This window comes from Chiloscyllium plagiosum, unplaced genomic scaffold (assembly GCF_037043375.1).
Source record: "Chiloscyllium plagiosum isolate Xiang-an unplaced genomic scaffold, Cpla_swu_hap1 HiC_scaffold_12, whole genome shotgun sequence".
In the NCBI taxonomy this organism is placed as follows: Eukaryota; Metazoa; Chordata; class Chondrichthyes; order Orectolobiformes; family Hemiscylliidae; genus Chiloscyllium; species Chiloscyllium plagiosum.
Window position 1 is genome coordinate 101,726,478 of NW_028270150.1, and position 21,241 is coordinate 101,747,718.

Below are 21,241 nucleotides of genomic sequence, written 5' to 3' on the forward strand. Positions count from 1 at the left end.
CACCAAACTGGAAGTGCCGAAGAAGAAGGAGCTCCCTAACAGAATGATTGATAACCCATTTTCTGGCTTCATTTACTCCAGGTTGCATTCTGTGCTTGGGTCAGTCAAACTACTTCCGGTTCAACCATCCCATCGAAGCCAGACGGATCAAAAACATGAAGCCCGACAACGAGATCTTAATCTCCTCACCCAGCTTCATGCCAGGTAAGAGACAGCTCAGGGATACTCGGCTCTGGTCATGGTTATCTCTGCCGAATCCCATAGGGGGCAGTGGTGGGCTGCATTGTCCATCAAAGCGCAAGGGAATGCTTTTCTTGTTTGAAGATGCACTGTTCCAGTTGTCTGTCTGATTTTGAAATGATTTTAATCTGCCTCTTTGCAGAGTCCAGTTCCCCAGTTCCACCAATACAACCCACACCTGCAGCATTCTTCACCAGCTCAGCGTTTCTAAAGAAAAATTCTCAGCGAAGGAGTTTCGCTCACTGAGATACTTGTGTTTTCCTGTTTATCTTTGAGAAACTGAGAGCCATTCCTGCTGTCGTTAGCTAGTCCTAGATATCAACACTCCCCCCCTCATAGCTCCTGGATAGTTTCCTAAACCTTTTTGCTGTTGGCTTTTTGACCTAAGCTTCAGTGCAGTGGCAAGGGGCACAGCACGGTGGCTCAGTGGCTGCCATTCCAGTCTTGCTCACAAACTCTGGGGCCACGTGAGAATTCTTGAACCTTCAAATGGGGTCAGAGTGGGAAAATTGTTATACGGTGCATGGTCAGTTTTTTTTAAAATGGAAGGGACCCATTATCCCTTAATTGTCTGCATTGAGCTGATGAGGTACATTTTCATTCTTAATTTTGTGTGTAGCTTTTACAATGTGCAATTTTAAATGTTGAGGCTTTGCATCTGCCTCCCCACCCCTCAGTCATTGTTCTGAAAACAAACCTGACCCCTTGCCTACCCTCCTAAAGCTCCCGTGCTCCTCTCTGGGGGTGGTAGAGTCCATTGCACCCAGACACCCCCTCCCTGTACCAACCCATGTACTCATACTGCTTCTCTCACAGCCCCAACTACAACCACCCCATCACCTCCATTGCACTTCCATCCCACACTGTCCTTTCCCTCACCTAACCAACCCACACCCACCCTTCCCCTGTCCTCCAACCCCTCCCGCGTCCTTCATGCCCACCCCCGAGTCCTCCAATCCCCTCCTGCGTCCTCCACCTCTTCCCTTGTCCTCCACACCCCTCCGTGTCCTCCAACCCCCGTTCCCTGTCCTGCACTACACCCATCCCCTTTCATCCACTCCCCCCTCCCCCTTCATCCAGCCCATCCCCTATCCATTCACCTTCCTCCCCTCCTCTTGCACACACCCCATCCCGCCTCTTCTGCTTCCCCCTCAACATCCCCCACCCCCTCAAGTGTCCCCCAGCCCTCATCCCCTTCCTCCACCCCCCCCATCTCGTGTCCATCACCAGCCCATCCCATGTTCCCTGCCCTCCACCACCCCCATCCATCCATCGCCGACCACACCCTACCTCCTCCCGGTCCAGTACCGCCACCCCTCCCAAACAATATTTGGACATCTGAGAAAGACGCAGCCCCAAAATCTGCTCCTAATACAATTATTATTCTATTTCGATGACAGATTTTCCCAGTGCCAGGGAGCGCCAGGCATTGGCACAGAGCCCACCCTCCAGACTATTGGGATTTGAACGCAGTTGCCGTGGTAACTGGGAGGACAACGCCCCTCACGAGTCGCTCAGCCTGACGACGATGACCCGCGTCGTGCCGTGCTCGGAGGGCCAGAGCAGGAGCTCCTCTGAGGAGCTAAACGCCGACGGGAGGCGATTCACGGCCAGAACCACCAGCAGCCGCCTTGCCATGCCTCCACCGTACCCGCCGTATTCACCCATTTTGACGGACTGGCCGTCCGGCGGTGCCTTCCAGCGGTTTTTCCCTTCCAGGTCGCCGTTGAGCTCAGCTGGTTCTCCACCTCCCCCGCACAGCCCCCCGTCACCGACGGTTTGCTCCTTTTACTCTGAGGCCTACCGGGGGGGAATGGGGTCAAGGCGGAGGAGGCAGCCGGAGTTGTGGAACGGATCGCGGTCTCCCGGCTTCGGTTGCGGGGAAAGCCTCTCCCGGCGGGCCGCATGGGACGACTTGACGTTATCGGCGGGAAGTGCCCGGTGTGGCGGCGGGCTCCTGCGTGCCGCCGCGGCTGACCGCGGGAAGGAGTCGGCCAGTGTGCCGTCGAGCCCCCGGCTGGCCCGGAGGCTCTACCTGTCCTGTAGCCCCGTCGATTCCTACGCCCCCGGCCGCGAGAGGGTTGCCGTCGGCGACGGGGCTCTTGGGTGTGGCCCTCGGGTGAGGGAGAGCTCTGGGACCTCTCTCCGGCTCACCGGGGTGCACAGCCGCTCTCTGCCCAAGCTGCACCGGGCCGGGGACTGCCACCTGACCCCCTTCACGTCCATCCAGCAGGCCCGGACTGCCACGGACGAATCCAGGGAATTGACTCCGAGGTATTTCCCTTTACCCATGAAGGAATCTTTTTACTCCCAGTCCGGCCAAACCAGTATCGCCGGTGAAGGACTGGAAGAGCACCGTGCTTCAGGGAGCCCAAGGGTGGCTCAGAAGATCGCCCTGGCTTCGCCCCATTCCCCTCCGGGCCAGGTGCCGGACAGTCCCTTCGACACCCCTGGGAGGAAGGAGCTCCAGAACGGAGGGAGTGCCTTCCCTCTAGAGAGCCTCGACCAATCCCTCAGGGGCTGGGGCAGTCCGCCGGTGGGCGATGCGGGGAAGCCAGCGGTCTCAGTGCCCGGCCTGCGATCGGCGTCGCCCCCTGCCTTCCGCCGGCGCACCAACAGCATCAGCTCGATCGGGGGCAACGAGGAGGAGCTCCTGGGTTACCACCAACAGCAGAAGGAAGAGAGGCTCCGCGAACAGGAAATGGAACGTCTGGTGAGTGCATGGACCCAGAGGAGATTAACCTGGGAACCACAAATGAGAAATTGCTGTCGAGACTCAGCAGGTCTGGCAGCATCTGTGGAAAGAATGCAGGGCCATTGGACCCGAAACCTGAACTTCTGTTTCTGCCTCCACAGATGCGTCCGAGATCTGCTGAGTTTCTCCAGCGATTTTTGTTTTTGTTTTGGATCTCCATCATTCTCATTTCTTTTTAGATTGACTTGGGCTTTGGCTTCAGTAACTCTGCTGATGGTCCATTGAGAGTTTGAGAATCACTGATATCTTCAGCTGTTCCCACTTTCCAGAGAGCGGTGGAAAGTGCCGGAACTTTGGGGTCCTGAGCTCTGAGGCAGCAATGACTGTGGAGCCTCAGAGTTTGGATAGACAAAGTCCCTTCATATGTTTCTTTAGCTGGAGTTTTATTCCAATTTACACTTCGTAAAATTCCAAAATACACTGATTACTTGTTCACTCTCCATCCAGGAAAGTTTTCCTCCAATTATCCCTTAATTCCCATGACCATTACCTCTTCCCTAATTCCATTTAGTTTCATGCATCGCTCCCAGATCCTATTAAATGATGTAATTCATTTTCATTTCTACAAGTAAATTAGTTTGGAAATCAAGAATTAAAAAAATGACAAAATGCTTATATATCTTGTTATATTTATGTACATCAGATTTCCAAGCATTCTTTTCCAGTATTTCTTCTAGTTTTTTTCCTTTCCTCATCCTCAGCTGTTGGATGGCTGATAGTGGCTGTCCACTCATTTCAACGTAGAGACTACGTCATTCTCCAGAATCTACTTTAAAATTGCAATATCGATCCTCAGTCTCTCTTCAGTCAAGTGAATGCTATTGTAAAGTGGCTTATTTTGATAAAGCACTCAATGGGTGTTGCTACTGAATCCTGCTTTAAAATTTCTCCCGATATTTTCACTGAGAAAAATACCATTTCTACTGCCTCACCAAGAGTGAGAATTTCTGCTGCTTAGCTATTTTTTACTATCATTCTGATCATTTTAGCTAAAGGGCATCATTTACATTATATTATCCTCAAGTTCTAAAGGTATCTATAAGTCTGTGACCTCACTCAGTGCATTTTGATAAATAAACAGCTTACGTTAATCTTGTGAACAACAAGAAGAAATCCACCACTTTTCAATATAACTGATTCTCTCACCATTGTAATTTTTTTTCTCTCTGTCTTTCCTAGCCTGTCTCAGCCTCTCTATCCCGCTCAGCCTCTCTATCTGAAGCACAGTGTGATGGGGTTTCTGGGGCTTGAAAGGATTTGGAAAGAAATTTTGAACAGATCTGCTCAGAGACAGTGAAGCGAATGTGTCCTGATTGGTGCCGGGAAAATAATTATTGTTTAATTGTGTGCGAATGAACCAAATAAAAAGTAATAAAGTACAGGGTGATGGAAACCGCTCCTCTCCCTCTGTCTGCTTGTCTCTGTCTGTCTGCCTGTTTCTGTCTGTCTGCTCTTTCAGAAGAATCTCGACTGTCAAACGGTTTTTCAAAAAGGCTTTGACAAGTAGTCTTTTCTTGGAAGAACGAGTCCCTACTTCCAAAAAGAATTGACATTCAAATTTCTTTGGAAATCACTTGCGAAAGAGCACTGTTAATACTTTGAAAGGATCCTCATCAGTCAATGAATTTGAAGAGTCGTAAGGATGTGTAGCTTGAGAGTACTCCCTTGGCCTTCCTACCGAAGGAAGGATAAACTTGTCACGGAGAGAATGCAGTAGAGGTTCACTCGACTCATTCTCGGGGTGACAGGTCTGTCCCATGAGGAGAGATTTGTTCAACAGAGCCTGTGTTCACTAGAGTTTAGGAGGATAAGAGGGGATTTGATTGAAGTGATGCAGGGAGAATATTTTGCCTGGTTGGGGAGACTCGGGATATGGAGTAGACCATTTCAGACTGAAATGAGGAACCATTCCTGAACTCAGTGGATAGTGAACTTGTGGAATTCTCTACCACATAAGGCTGTGGAGGCTAAGTACTGAACGTATTCAAGAAAGAGATAGATGTTTAGATTTTAAAGGCATCAAGGAGTAGAGGGGAAAAAAGATTTGTTTATAGTTGAGAAACATCTTGCATTTTTATTAGTTCGATTGACTGAGTCATAAATTAGTAGAAGTTTAATATTCCTCACGCTTTGAATTTTGGTTTGGAAGGGTTCAGATCTTTGTGCTGCTGAGCTGGACTTGTTGCAGGTTCAGGTACAGTTGCCAGGCTAATGCCCAGGGAATATTGGTTTAAATCCCAGCACAACAGCTAGTGGAATTTAAATTTTGTTCTTAAATCTAGAATGTAAAAACTATTCTCAGTGATAATAACCACGACAACTATCGTCAATTATGGTAAAAGTTGATTTGGTTTGGCAATGTCCTCTAGGGAAGGAGATCTTCTGTCCTCATCTATTCTAGCCTCGATGTGACTCCAGACTCAGCAATGGGATTGTCACTAAACTGCCCTGATCTTCTCAGCAAGCTACTCAGCCCAGGGATAATTAGGGTAACAGTTTTACCTGCATCCTGTCAAAGAATAAATACAGGACAAATGGGAAGTAACTTTAGTAGGGCAGAGGGGATGTGAAGAAAATATTTTTTTAATCCAGAGGGATGCGGGAATCTGAGACTTTACCTATAACAGTGAGTTCTGTGATGACCAATGTTTTAAGCTTTTTCCCTTCATTCTCTTCTCTCTTTCTCATCTTAACCATGAGACCCAACTTTTGCATCCTTCCCACTAAACTGCTGACCAGCCAATTTGCCCTCCTGATCCTCAGCTCCAGCTGATTATTGTGAATGGACCTTTCTCTTCAGGAGTTGTCCCGCTCTCCTTTTAAATCTGTTGCTCATTACCCGACGACTCAAAAGCATCAGAGTCAACTGATGTGAAGCTGGAAAAGCGCAGCAGGTCAGGCAGCATGGGAGGATCAGGAACGGCAATGTTTCGGGCCAAAACCCTTCGTCAGGGAGGGTGCTGCCTGACCTGCTATGTTTTTCCAGCTTCACACTATTGACTCTGGCTTCCAGCATCTGCAGTCCTGACGGTCTCCTCGTCCCTCAAAAACATCAGTTCAGTGCAAACTTTGTTGAATGTAATGTTGTCTTCCAAATCATTCATATCTTGCCCAGGACTCAGTTTTCGAATCCCTGCCATTTGGTTTCTCCCTTGTCACAGTACTAAAACAACTCTTATGAAAATTACAATATGACAGTGGTAAACGTCTCCCCCTCACGCTTCGTGACCATCTGCAGCTTTTGACACAGTGACCACGTCATCCTCCCCCAACCCCTCTCCACTGGCTAAGTCTACTCTCCTTCTGTTTTTCTCCATCTAATCATAGCTCTAGACTCAGTGGGATTAGCACCTCCTCCTGTTCCTGTGCTATTATTCCCCCACGGGTCTATCCTTGTTCACCCCCACACTACCCTTCTGGCGTTCATCCACAAGCACAGTGATACTTAGCAATTTTTGGGAAGATTTGTAGCTCAGATTGTTAAGTCTGTAAGTTAGCTGGCTGAGCTGGAAGGTTTGTTTTCAGAGGTTTCGTCACCATGACTAGGTAACATCATCAGTGAGAGTCTCTGGTGAAGCGCTGGTGGTATGTCCCACCTCTCTATTTATAGGCCTTGGTTTCTTAAAGTGGGTGATGTCACTTCCAGTTCTTTTATTTTCAAGGGAGTTTTCATACATACAGACAAAGAAGGACATCACTTTGACTGGGACAACACATACATCCTAGGACAGGCCAAACAAAGACACGCACAAGAGGCCTGGCATTCTAACCAGAACTCCATCAATAAACACACCCTATCTATCTTCCAGCTCAGCAAGCTAACTTACTTACAGTGATAGTTTTCACATATATACCGATAGTTCCTAGCTGTATCTCATCATCAATATCTCTCTCCACTCCCCCATGGTCTCCAATCATCAGCCTACACGTCTCTTCACAACTTTGGCGTCACATTTGATCCCATGATTAGCTTCCAATGTTCTCACTGAAACCAGTAATTTCCACCTATATGATGTTGCCCCGTTCTCGGATCATTTGCTGCTGAAATTTTCATCTAACCCCAGACTCGGCTATTCCCACACACTCCTGGCTCCTCTCTGGACACACAATCCTCTGGAAACTTGAGATTATCCAAGATGCTGTTTCCTGTGCCTTAATTTGCAGCCAGTCTGTACCCTTAGCTCTCCCCCTGCTCCAGCTCCATTCCAAACAACATCTTGATTTTTTAAAAAAAAATTCTCATCCTGTTTTTCAAATTCTTCCTTGGGCTTTCCCCTTCGCAGTGCCTGTATTCTCCTTCATTTCCACAACGCTCTAAGATCTCAGCATTCCTCTAATTTTGACTCCATGTTTCTCCCCGATTATAGTCACTCCATCATCTGCCGTCAGCTGACCAGGTCCCAAGCTCTGGAATTCTGTCTTTGCGCCATTTCCCTCTCTTAAGACACTCATTAAAACCTGCTTCTGTGACCTAATACTTAAAAATGTGTTGCTGGAAAAGCACAGCAGGTCAGGCAGCATCCAAGGAGCAGGAAAATCGACGTTTCGGGCATGAGCCCTTCTTCAGGCTTATGCCCGAAACGTCGATTTTCCTGCTCCCTGGATGCTGCCTGACCCTGCTGCGCTTTTCCAGCAACACACATTTTTAAGCTCTGATCTCCAGCATCTGCAGTCCTCACTTTCTCCTCTGTGATCTAATATCCTTGTATAGCTGGGTGTCACATTTTAAAATGCTCTTACGGGATATTTTTATCATGTGAATGGTGCCTATACATGTGGCACCTTAAGATGTTTCAGCAGTAGCTCATTTATCCCATCGGAGTCTGCTCGCCATTCTGTGAAACCATGGCTGATCTGATCATTCTCGCCTCCACTTTCCTGCATTTTCACCATAATCCTTGGTCCCCTTACTGATTATAAATGTCCATTGTAGCCTTGAATATTCCTCACAACTCGGCCTCGACAGCCCTCCCCAGTAACAAATGCCACAGATTCACCACCCTGTGAGAGACGGGATTCCTCCTTATCCCTGTCCTAACTGGGCAATCTTTACTCTGGATGAAAGCGAAATACTGCCGATGCCGACCGTCTGTAGAATCAGGCAACACTTGAGAAACTCTGTATCTGTGGGGAGAGATGTCACCCTTGTCACTTCCCCCTATTTTGTCATCTGCAAACTTCTCGATAATGCATTCACTTCCCTCATCCAAGCCACTAATATATGTTGTAAATAAATAGTGGTTGTTGTAATCTAACCCTACCACTTGAATATGTGGTGTAAAATAATTATCACGTAGCCCTGGTCACAGCCGTGTTGAGGCAACATGTTGGTGGAGCGGTTCCAGTGGAGCCATTGAACCAGGAGGGAGTGTGATGGATCAGGGTCAGTCCTCCAATGTCAATCCCCCTGTGGAACGGAGGGAAGCAGCATTACTGGGATTGCAGGGTAGCTGGAAATGCAAAATACTCGGGAACTAATAACAGGAAATGCTGACAAGAGGCACGAGGGCTGACAGCATCTCCTCCCTCCACCGATAGTGCCAGACTCTGTGTTTCTCCTGCAATTGATGTTTGTATCTGAAGGAGGTTGTACCTATATCTCCTGCCAAATGCGTGTGCACCCTCGAAAAGGGATGTGGTGTTCGGGAATTCTCCACAGCACTGGCACCGCGGCGTCCAGCTTCTGATGGAGTGACACAGACCCAAATCATTTGTGCTGTGCACGGGCATCCTCCCAGCTGCTGCTTGCAGCTCACCGATCTGAGCGGGTCTGTGGAATCACTGCTGTGAAAGGGGGATGCCTCAAGGCTGCATCGCCCCAGTGACTGGAAAGCAAATGATCTAGCAACCGGGAGTGATAATGCTGGACCGGGTGGAGGCCCTGAAACAAAAAGAGAAGGGCCCCTGGACATAGCCTGGATGCCTGAAACTCCTGGTGGATCAGGTTTAAAATTTGGCTGAACGGAAGCTCACACTCACTGAGCTCCTATATTTACACATAAACCTCCCACCCCCACACACTCCCACCACCGACATTGGATCCCAAGGCCAGTCTGTTTGGATATAGTGTTACACTTGCCCAGTTGTTCCAGGCTCTGTTTAACCACACGAGGTTTTTACTGTACGTTGATTTAGAAAAGTCAGAGCGGATGTGATGATGTCGGGTGAGAATATCAGCTTGGTCCGCACCGTTGGTTACCAGAGGGAGGGTTGAGATCGATGCATTTTTATGCTTGCTGCTAGTTTGCTGAAGAAAAGATTGGAAATCTGGGTGAGAAGGAAGGTGCTGAGGCCTACCTGCTGATCAGTATTTTAATTAACTCAAGAGGGGAAACGATCAAGATGAGGTTTAATCCCCTGGAAGGTCCATTGTCGTCATGTGAGGTGAGTCGAACAAGTTGTTGACAGCAATTTGCGAAGCGCCAGCTGTGAGGTTTTTCACTGAGGCCTTAATGCCTGTTAAATAGATTTGTGTGCTTTATTTTCCTTATTGATTCATTTACAGATGTGAGCACCACTGGCTGTCCAGCATTAATTGCACATCAAGTACTTATAAAATTCGAACAGGTCCAGTTAGGCTAAGTGCAGGAAAGGTTACTCTGGTTGACTGAGGGTCACAATTGAAGGATACGGGGTAGGCCTTTTGGGTTTTCAGCGTTGCCACAATCAGATAAACATGCTTGAACACCAATTATTCACAATAGCTGTTTGGTGAGCCTCAGATGGTGTCGAGGACCCTGCTTTCCCTCAAACACCAATGCTGGGTTTGCAGCAAAAGACCTGGTGACCACTGCCCACCCTCAACCTCCCTTGATGACCCTCCCCATTTATTACTGGGAGGTGTCGGAGGCTTAGGAAAGGGAGGTGACTTTAGACTGGTGATGCCAAGGCTGCCCGCTGCTGGCATTTTCCCCACCCAATGGATAAGGCATGAGAAATAGTCACAAGCGAGGGCTATTCAGCTCCTTATCGACAATTCAGTAAAGTCATGCCTAATCCAATTGCGTCCCCAAATTCCAGTTCCTTTCCACTTTCCTCCATTCTCTTGATTTCCTGGTAAATCAAAACTTTGTCAAACTCAGCCATAAATATATTCAATGGCCTTGCCTGTTTGACTGTCAAGTGCAGAGAATTCCAAAGACCACCATCTGACAGAAGGTCCTCCTTAACTCCGTCTTAAATGGGAGAGCGCCAGTTTTTAAACTGGTGACACGTTCTAGATTCTCCAAGAAAAGTCACATCCTCTCAGCAGCTACCCTGTTGAGTCCCCTCAGATTTTAGATCTTTCGAAAAGATCACCTCTCACGGTCACTGGAGTTGAGAAGAATCAGTCCCAGCTGCTCAACTTTTCATCGAATCTCTTCATCCCTGGAGTCAGCTTATTGAGTCTTCCCTGAACTCCCTCTGATGCCTGAGTATCTTTCCTTTAATGAGGAGACCAAACATGCAAGCAGTAATCCTGGTATGCTCTCACCACAATCCCAAGTAGTTATTGAAGGAATTCCCTGTTATTAAATTCCATAACCTTCTTAGAATAAAGGCTGGCATTCCCAATGACTTGCTGCAACTTTTTAAAAAAATTTATGCTAAGCTAGCATCTATCGCCCATCCCTAACTCGGCAAAGGGCAAGTTAGAGTCAATTACATCGGTCTGGGTCTGGAATAACATCTAGGCTAGACCAGGTCAGGACAGCAGTTTCCTTCCCTGAAGGACATTTGTAAACTAGATGGATTTTTCTCGCAATTGACAGTGGTGTCATAGTCATCATTAGACCCGTGAGTTCCAGATTTTAAGAATTGAATTCAAGTTCCACCATTTGCTGGATTCAAATCCATTGAGGCCATTATCTCCCCCCCTAGATGTTAGCTGCTGAATAACTTTTCATGGTTTATGTACCAGGATACCCAGATCCCTCTGTCCTGCAGCAGTCTGCAGTCTCTTTCCATTTCAATAATATTCCCCTTTTCTATTCTTGCTGCCGATAAGGCCAGCGTCATATCTTACTGCGTTAAACTGCATCTGCCAGTTATTTGCCCACTCATTTCACCTACCCATAACCTGTGTCCATGTCACAACTTTTTTTTTTCCCTACTATTGTATCATCAGTAAATTTGGTTACAGTATATCATAGTTTCTTTATCCATGTCATTGTAAATGACAGGGCGGCACAGTGGCTCAGTGGTTAGCACTGCTGCCTCACAGCACCAGAGTCCCTGGTTCGATTCCAGCCTCGGGTGACTGTCAGTGTGGAGTTTGCACATTCTCCCCGTGTCTGCGTGGGTTTCCTCCCACAGTCCAAAGATGTGCAGGTCAGGTGAATTGGCCAGGCTAAATTGCCCCATAGTGTTAGGAGCATTAGTCAGAGGGAAATGGGTTACTCTTTGGAGGGTCGGTGTTGACTTTGTTGGGGCCGAAGGGCCTGTTTCCACACTGTCGAGAATCTAATGTAAATACTTGAGGCCTGTCACGAATATCTGGCCATTCCACTAGTTGCAGTTTACCAACTCGAATGTGATCCAATTGCAAGGGATTTGAAAATGTGACCTTTTGACCTGCGAGTCTAACAGCCTAACTGTAGCTTTTTGCCAGGTAAGTACATCCAGGTATAAGGCTGACCAGTGGAGTTGAAGTGCTACCATGATCTAGTTGAAAGGAACAGTGGAGGTTAATGATTGGTTCCTGGTCCAAATGCTTGACGGATTCCCTAACTGTGGGTGGCCTTGTGTTCTTGCAGGAACAACAGCGGCTGGAGACAATCCTGAACCTCTGCTCGGAATACAATAAGGCAGATGAGAGCACAGCAGGGGCGGTGGTGAGCAACATCGAGAAGATTGGCGAGGAGCTCCAGAAACTGGCCCTGTCGCCAAGCAGAGTGCACTCCCCGCAACTGGAGCCCAGTGAGTGCAATGAGGCAGAGGCGAGGGCTTTTGCAAGACCCTATCACGGCTCGTCCTCCGCCTATGATTTCAGCCCACCTGACCGAAGGTCAGCCAGACAGCCGGGTGCCCCAGAAGGGGATGGCTATGCCGAGTTCAACCGTCCCCATTCCGGGAGGTCTTTCCAACTGCTGTCTTCCAGTCCGGCCGAGCGTTCTCTGAGGCATTCGGCTGACTCCCCATCCTCCTCTCCCTCTCCCAGGGCACCTCGCCAGCTGATGAGGGACGCTCCAGACAGGACGGTTCCGTTTGCTGACCTTGTGGAGGCAGGGGTCTGTAATGACATCTACAACGCGGTGAGTTTTATTTTCTGTCCTGCGTGAGGCTGGGCATTTTCCTGGTGGCGGACTTGCAGCAGGTCCCCAGAGTGAAGCATCAGTCCTGACCACAGCCATTGCTGGAGGTCTGGGGGTCCTCTCAAACGCAAGGGGGTGAGGTGGAGGAGGAGATGAAGCTAGACCTCAGTGGTATGGGCAGCGGCAAATGGGCTCCCACCTGCCAAATTAAATGGCACAAGGAAAAGCATAGGGTGTGGAATGACTTATGATTACCAACTATCTGCTTTGTATCACTGCCCAACACCAATTGAAATCTTGACTTGCCTCATTTGAATTTAAGCAAAAATTCACTGATCCCTGGTGCATTCTCCGTGGCAACATCTCGACCAATGAGAGTCCACTTGCCAGGCGATTGGCGCCCTGTTTTTGGGGGATTTAGTATTCTTGTAACTTTAGTCCTGATGGATGCAAGAAGATGAGTTCAACACGTCAGTTTTTCTTCCAGCAACAACTTGTGTGTTTAGTTTTGGAAGTTGTGTGTTTTAGGCTGTTTGATATCTGTTTTCTCTGCTCAGCCTCTTAAGGCGGTGTTATGTTCAGCTGTTCACAGTTCTAGCTGTCACTTAGCACGTATTTGGCGTGATACACGTTTCATCTGATGGGTGTTAAGTGACAGCAGAGTGTGAAATACTGGGCGATCAAGCAGTGGTACATTGATAGCTGTTGTTCCAAATTGGAATGGTGTGAATTGGCAGCACTCTTCCGATCCCAATGAACAGTAGATATATACAGCACAGGAGGAGGCACACTGTACAAGAGGTGACTGTTAACTAGAATAAGCCAAGATTATCACTCCATAAACATCTGATTTCAGCGGCTCTGAATATTCAGTCTTCCGAGCAGGAACAACAAATTCAGATCTAGTTGTCCTGCCGAAGAGGGAAATGCAAAACCAAGTTGTGCGACAGTGGGGTTGGCTGAGTTGGTTTGCACCAGGTGACGTTCAGAGTTACAGTGCCAGGCGTTGACAATGACAGCTGAGACATTGGCATGGAACACCAGGAAAACGTCACACCATCCAGGGTAACTACCTGTCCTCCTGAGAGAGCAGACAAGACCATAGTTTAACGTCACCACTGCGAAGTGGTTCCTGTGACAGTGCTGTACACCTTCATTATGACATTAGAGTGTCAGCCTGAGTGAGGGGCTTGAGTTTTGATAAGACCATAACATATTGGAGCAGAGTTCGGCCATTTGTCCCACATGTCTGCACTGCCATTCAATCATGGCTGATGCGTTTCTCAATTCCCTGCCTTCTCCTCATAATACTTGATCCTCTTACTAATCAACAACCTATCTATCTCGGTTTTAAACACAATGCCATGGCCTCCACAGCCCTCGGCAGCAATGATTTCCACAGATTCACCAAACTTTGGCTGAAGAAATTACTTCTCACCACAATTTTAAAGGGTCGTCCCCTCATTCTGAGGCTGTGCCTGGTCTCTCCTACTCGTGAAAGCATCTCCTCCATGTTTGGTCTATCCAGTATTCTCTAACTTTCAATGAGATTCTCCCCTCATCCTTCTAAAATACAGCAGAAGAAACCCAAAGTCCTCAACTGCTCCTTGTGTTGAGGTGTTTAGAGGTGCAGGAAAATCTCTATGGGAGGATCCTTTGGGGGGAGGTGTGGGCGCAGGTTTGACTCCTCTTGCGGTGGCAAGGGAAGGTGCTGGGAGTGGAGGTTAGGCTGGCGAGGGGCGTGTATCTAACGAGGGGCTCGCAGAGGGAATGGCCTCTGCAGAACGCAGATAGGGGTGGGGAGGGAAATATATCTCTGGTGGTGGGGTCTGACTGTAGGTGGCGGAAATGGTGGAGGATGATGTAATGTGTCTGGAGGTAGGTGGGGACTGGGTGGGGGGTTCTGTCCTTACTGCGTGTGGAGGGGTGGGGTTCGAGGGCAAAGGTGCGGGAAGTGGAGCAGAAGTGCTGGAGGGCATTGATGACCACGTGGGAGGGGAAATTTAAAATCCTTGAAGTAGGAGGCCATCTGGGATGTTCTGGAGTAGAATTTGTCCTCCAGGGAGTAGATGCGGGAGAGGCGGAGGAATCGGGAGTAAGTTTTTTACGGGGGTGGGTGGGAGGCAATTTAGTCCAGGTAGCTGTGGGAGTCAGTGGATTTGAATTGGATGCCACTGTAAGAAGTGTAAAACCTGCATCAACCACCTCCCCCCCTCACCTCTATCCAAGGGTCCCAAGGTCCTTTCCACATCTGGCAGAGATTTTCCTGCGCCTCCAAACACCGTGTCCATTGTGGCCTTCTGTACATTAGGGAGACAGGACGCCAACTTGAGGAACGTTTCAGAGAACATCTCCGGGACACCTGCACCAATCAACTCCACCACCCTGTGGCCAAACACTTCAACCCCCTCCCCCCGCTCCATCAAGACCAGGCAAGTCCTAGGCCACCTCCGTCACCAAATCCGAGCCACCCGATGCCTGGAGGAAGAACACCTCATCTTCTGCCTCGGGACCCTCCAACCACATGGTGTCAATGTCGATTTCACCAATTTCCTGATCTCCCCTCACCCCACCTTATCTCAGATCCAACCTTCCAACTCAGTACTGCCCTCTTGAGCTGTCCTCCCTGACCCTCTTCCTTCCCATCTATTTCCTCCACTCGGACCTATCACAATCATCCCCACCTTCATCCACCTATCGTATTCCCAGCTACCTTTCCCCCAGCCCCACCCCTCACCCATTTATCTTCCAGGGCATTTGGCGCTCCTTCCCCCCCCCCCTCCCCCCCCCACCCCCACCTCCAATTCCTGATGAAGTGCTTTTGTTCAAGTAGTCGACTGTCCTGCTCCTCGGATGCTGCCTGACTGGCCATGCTTTTCCAGCACCACACTTTTTTACTCAGTTTCCCATGTTTAACTTAAATTATTACACCTGAATTAATGAATGTGGGAGACAGGTGGATCAAAGATGCAGAACAGGAGGAGGTTACGTTTCTTGAGTAAGTTGCTACTGATTGCAGTTACAGACCCCATGACCTTTATTGGTCAGAGTATTGAGTACAGGAGTTGGGAGGTCATGTTGCGGCTGTACAGGACATTGATTAGGCCACTGTTGGAATATTGCGTGCAATTCTGGTCTCCTTCCTATCGGAAAGATGTTGTGAAACTTAAAAGTGTTCAGAAAAGGATGTTGCCAGGGTTGGAGGGTTTGAGCTACAGGGAGAGGCTGAACAGGGGCTATTTTCCCTGGAGCGTCGGAGGCTGAGGGACGACCTTATAGAGGTTTACAAAATTATGAGGAGCATGGATGGGATAGATAGAAAAAGTCTTTTCCATCGGGTGGGGGAATCCAGAATTAGAGGCCATAGGTTTAGGGTGAGAGGGGAAAGATATAAAAGAGACCTAAGGAGCATCTTTTTCACACAGAGAGGGTGGTGCGTGTATGGAATGAGCTGCCAGAGGAAGTGGTGGAGGCTGGTACAATTGCAACATTTAAAAGGCATTTGGATGGGTATGTGAATAGGAAGGGTTTGGAGGGATATGGGCTGGAAACTGGCAGGTGGGACTAGATTGGGTTGGGATATCTGGTCGGCATGGACGGGTTGGACTGAAGGGTCTGTTTCCTTGTTGTACATCTCTATTGACTCTATGATCTCTTGAAGCAAGCTTGCCACTGGAAGAGCAGGGTCGTTACGAGATGTGTCAGAGAGTCATTGTACAGTTTGGAAGCTGACAAATCTGAGTGAATCAGTTTATAAAAATGGAGCTGACCTGGTGGTTGTGTTGCTTTCTTATGCGGTCAATCAGAATTATCCTGCTCCTGGACTTCAAAAAAAGAACTGATGTTGTTCCTGATGTAATCTGTGTTTTCCAGCTCGAGATGAAATACAGCTGTTGTTTCAGGAATAACATAGGGATTACCCCGATTTGGGGAACTTGTTACGCACAGTTGCTCAGCATTGAAAAAAAACCATTGGCACAAATGCCAATGGAGTGTGCCAGCCGTCAGGTGAGAACAGCCAGTGGGTGTTCCAGTAAGAATTGTAAGCGGGAAGGGAAGAGAATGGAATATCAAAGATATTGGAGAAGGTTGGGTGTCCTTGGGGAAAGATGGGGATGGGGGTAGGCTTGAACACACCCCCAGGCTGCGTAGTTAACGTAAAGATAGGCAGGTGGGCAGAGGTGGTGAGGTTGCTTCATGAGTAAGAAATGAAACTAAATCAATAATGAGAAATGAAGTAGGGTCAGATGGTGTAGAATCACAATTGAGGAACCACAAAGGTTGAAAAACCAGAGTTGGAGTTATCTAGAGGCCTCCAAACAGTAGTCAGGAGCTGGGGCACAAGATACACCAGGAGATAGAAAAGCTGTGTAGGGAAAGGCAAAGTTATAGTGATCGTGGGGGATTTCAATATGTAAGTGGACTGGGAAAATCAGGTTGGTCGTGGATTGCAAAGAAGGGAATTTGTGGAATGTCTACAAGATGGCTTTTTGGAGCAGCTTGTGGTGGAGAGTGAGGGGGTAGAGCTGAGTATGGTGATCATCACCAAGGGGAAGTTTCTAGAAAAACTGAATGGTCTGCAGGGGGATAAATCACCTGGACCTGAGGGAACACGCCCCAGAGTTCTCAGGGAGATAGCTGAAGAGACAAGGGAGGTGTTAATGGTGATCTTTCAGGAATCACTGGAATCGGGGAGGGTCCCAGAGGATTGGAAAATCACTAACGTGACACCCCGGTTTAAAAAAAAGGCAAAAGATATCTCTCTCTCTCTCTCTCTCTGTCTCTCATAATACTCCCTGCAGTGTCACTAATGATCGCACAGGAATTATCTTCCAGCACCAGTTGTACTTATCTGGAGTACGACCACCTGATGAAGGAGTGACGCTCCGAAAGCTAGTGCTTCCAATTAAATCTGTTGGACTATAACCTGGTGTTGCGTGATTTTTAACTTTATCTGGAGTAAGTTGCAATGTTACCACCCGCTCGGTAAATCCTCTGCATTTTCAAATGGCTTTATTTCCTGTGTTGCATCTGTAGCCGTTTCATCTTCCCACTGCAGGGTGCCTTTTGCTCTGTGCAACGCTCCTGTCCCACTCCACGTCTTGGAGGTTGACCCCAGTTGAGATCTGCCTGTTGTAAAGGGTTTTCTTCCAGGTTTGGTAATACTCCCCTGTGGAGAAAAGGGTTCCCTCCTTTACCACAGAAGGCTCTGGAGCTGCCTCAGCTCATCTGGAATGAGACATCTCTGACCTGAGGGCATCTCTCTGACTGTGTTTGAGAACGAAGGTTAAACTAAACTGAGATCAGTCTTCTGTTTACGATAGAGGGACCTACTTACACCTCGACTCTCTAATACCAGCACGCAGTTCGTCCAAATGCTTAAACCTGGCACAGTCAGTTGCCTTCCAAACTTTAAGCTCAAAAATCACCACTCCCAAGTGGCTGAGCACATAATCCAGGCTGGCAAATGTGGGCAGTTCCAAGCATGACCAGGCCGGGCCAAGAAGGGAGCCCAGACCCTAACTTTGCTAGTTGTTTTACGCAGGTGTAAAGTGGATATTGCAGGAGAGAATCAGCTAGTCAAACCACTTAGTTTTAAACAAAACAGAATTTATTTACAAGATTACTGAGTGATACACAAACAAAAGAGGACAGGTCATGATTTGGAGATGCCGGTGTTAGACTGGGGTGTACAAAGTTAAAAATGACACACCACCAGGTTATAGTCCAACAGGTTTAATTGGAAGCACACTAGCTTTCAGAGCGACGCTCCTTCATCAGGTGGTAGTGGAGGGCTCAATCCTAACACACAGAATTTATAGCAAAAATTTGCAGTGTGATGTAACTGAAATTATACATTGAAAAATTGATTGTCTGTTAAGCCTTTCACCTGTTAGAATACAGAATATGGAATAACTTAACCGATCTGAAAACCCAACAGATTATCCCAATTTAGTAATGCTGTTCCCAATACTTGCAACAACCCCCATAACACCGCTTGGCACAAAAGGTAATATCAAACAGAGGATCTGACAGGAGAAAAGTCAAACAGAGAGAGAGAGAGAGAGAGAGGGTCAGCTTCTTCCATATTACCTTCAAAACCAAACCAACTGGCCGCTCCCCTTTCATTATACAAGTGTTTTCTGAGGCAGTATGTGTTAGCTATAATCAAACTGGCCCTAAAATACTTCACTCCCCAGATCTTTTGGAGTCTGCGTCGTTTATGACCTTCCTTAAAAATAGTCAAGGACTGCATAACCTTGTTAAAGGAGCAGAGTTATCGCAATGTATTCACCTTATGCCCACCTTGGCTTGAAAGAAGAATAGGCCTGGTAATGGTTGCCAGTCATGTTGGCATTGAGCATATACCTCTGTCTCCTGGGCCAGACCTGGGGGCATCTGCAACCAGTTCACAGCAAACTCACAAGTTCACATCAGGATGTAGGTTTGCTCGCTGAGCTGGAAGGTTCATTTTTAGACGTTTCGTCACCATACTAGGTAACATCTTCAGTGAGCCTCTGAATGAAGCACTGGTGGTGTAGCCCGCTTTCTATCTATATGTTTGAGTTTCCTTGGGTTGGTGATGTCATTTGCTGTGGTGACATAATTTCCTATGGTGATGTCATTTCCTGTTCTTTTTCTCAGGGGATTGTAAATGGGATCCAAGTCGATGTATTTGTTGATAGAGTTGGAATGCCATGCTTCTAGGAATTCTCATGCGTGTCTCTGTTTGGCTTGTCCGAGGATGGATGTGTTGTCCCAAAACTCACTGAGCTCACTTCATGTTTACTGCAAGATACCCTCGGGGCTTTTGACTGTTTGCTCTCAGAACCTTTAGCCATTAGCCATCTGCAGACCTGTCAAAGTGCATGAATCTTCTTACCCACCTGATATAAACGTGGAGAGTGCAAGATTATTCTTGGTGCAGAGAAGGTTAATAAGGATAATGTTGCAATTAAGAGGAGATTGGATCGAGGTTTAAACAATGCTGAGGGATTTTAATGCAGCATTCTAATTTTCCTATGGCATCAAAGAAAGGCACATTTTCCATAGTATTTACTGGCTTTTCCTATTTTCAGTGAGGATTCATTTTACACTTCGGGTTGGACACTGTACCCCAAGGTCAGATGCTGCCAACTGAGCCACGACTGACTTGTCACTGCAGGGTTCACCCACCCACTGCCACTCAGTATGGCAGTTCACGCCACCTTTTCTGCAGCACGAAGGAATGGGCAGTAAATGCTGGCCCAGCCAGCGCCTGGCACATCCTGCTAAACTGTTTGCCCTGATGACGAGGGTGAGGTATCAGAGGGTCGCACAGAGAGTGAGGATGGAAGCAGTTTTGCAAGAGAATTTGAGAACTTTTAATGGAGGAGAAAGTAGTGCTTTTGAGGAAGAGCTGGTGAGTGAGGCTAATTGGTTAGTTCCTTCTGAGAGCCAGCAGAGGCTCAGTGGGTAGCATGACCGCTTCCTGTACCAAGTAATTCGATGATGCGGTTCTGGGCCTGCACAACACTGTGTAAAAATGTCTGATCGGTGAGTTTGGGAGACTCAGGAGTGACCCGACAGGAATCCATGCTCGAGGTGAAAGGCGACAGAGGCACCTTTCTGGATTGAGGTCAGAGAATGGTTCCAGCACAGCCTGGAGACAACATTCAGCCTGTCACGATATACCCACCCCTTCCCCCCCAGAACCCTGCACATGTTTCCATTTCAGATTGTGATCATATTCCCTTTTGAAAGCTGGGGTTGAACCTGCCTCCACCACACTCTCAGACAGTACATTCCAGACCCTAACCATCATGTAATAGAGTCATAAAGATGTACAGCCCGGAAACAGACCAACTCATCCATGCCATTTAGATATCCTAACCTAATCTAGTCCCATTTGCCAGCACTTGGCCCATATCCCTCCCTATTCATGTACCCACCCTGATGCCTTTTAAATGTAATTGTCCCAGTTTCCACCACCTCCTCCAGTAGCTCATTCCAAACATGCACCACCCTCTGTGTGAAAAGATTGTCTGTTAGATCCCTTTTAAATTTTTCCCCTCTCACCCTAAACCAGTTCTGGACTCCCCCACCCCAGGGAAAAGACCTTGCCTATTTATCCTATCCATGCCCCTCATAATTTTGTAAACCTCTATAAGGTCACCCCTCAGCTTCCAGGGAAAACAGCCCCAGCCTGTTCAGCCTCTCCCTATAGCGCAAGCCCTCCAACCCTGGCAACATCCTTGTAAATCTTTTCTGAACCCTTTCAAGTTTCACAACATCTTTCCGATAGGAAGGAGACCAGAATTGCACGCAATATTCCAACAGTGGCCTAACCAACGTCCTGTACAGCCGCAACATGACCTCCCAACTCCTAGGAGAAAGTGAGGACTGCAGGTGCTGGAGATTGGAGTCGAAAAGAGTGGCGCTGGAAAAGCACAGCCAGTCAGGCAGCATCCGAGGAGCAGGAGAGTCAATGTTTCGGGCATCAGCCCTTCATCAGGAATGGGCTTCTGCCTGAAACCTCAATTCTCTTGCTCCATTCAAGTGAACCTGCCTCCCCCCACACTCTCAGACAGTACACCCCAGACCCTAACCACTTGCTGCACGAATAGCTTTCTCCTCATGTTGCTGTTGCTTCTTTTGTCAACTACCTTAAACCCATGTCCTCTGATTCACCATCCCGTCACTGGTGCACATGGTTTCTCCCTCTGTGATCTGTCCAGACCGCTCAGGATTTTGAAAACCGATCACCTCTTCTCCTTCTCCAAGGAGAGTAGTCCCAGTCGTGCCGGTTCATCCAATAACCAATAACCATAATTCCTCCTGCCTAGAATCATTGTTGGGACTCCTTTCTGCGAGACAGCAAAATCCAGTGGCAGTGTTGGATTGGCACAGTAGCTCAGTGGTCAGCACCGCTGCCTCACAGCGCCAGGGATCCAGGTTCAGTTCCAGCCTCGGGTGACTGTCTGTGTGGAGTTTGCACGTTCCCCCCCCCGTGTCTGCGTGGGCTTCCTCCCAC

General features: G+C 48.1%; 1 protein-coding gene across 20 annotated transcripts in view; it reads left to right on the top strand.

Moving 5' to 3' along the window:
- LOC122555472 (pleckstrin homology-like domain family B member 2) overlaps window positions 1-21,241 on the top strand; it is a 242,555-nt gene that overhangs the window by 92,443 nt on the left and 128,871 nt on the right. For 19 of the 20 annotated variants that reach the window (XM_087993097.1, XM_087993101.1, XM_087993109.1 and 16 more), the window contains 3 exons: window positions 82-204; window positions 1,641-2,953; window positions 11,731-12,228. In XM_087993097.1, coding sequence (XP_087849223.1) covers window positions 82-204; window positions 1,641-2,953; window positions 11,731-12,228 — 1,934 coding nt within the window. The remainder of the gene's footprint in view (window positions 1-81; window positions 205-1,640; window positions 2,954-11,730; window positions 12,229-21,241) is intronic. The other variant, XM_087993113.1, reaches the window with a different exon arrangement.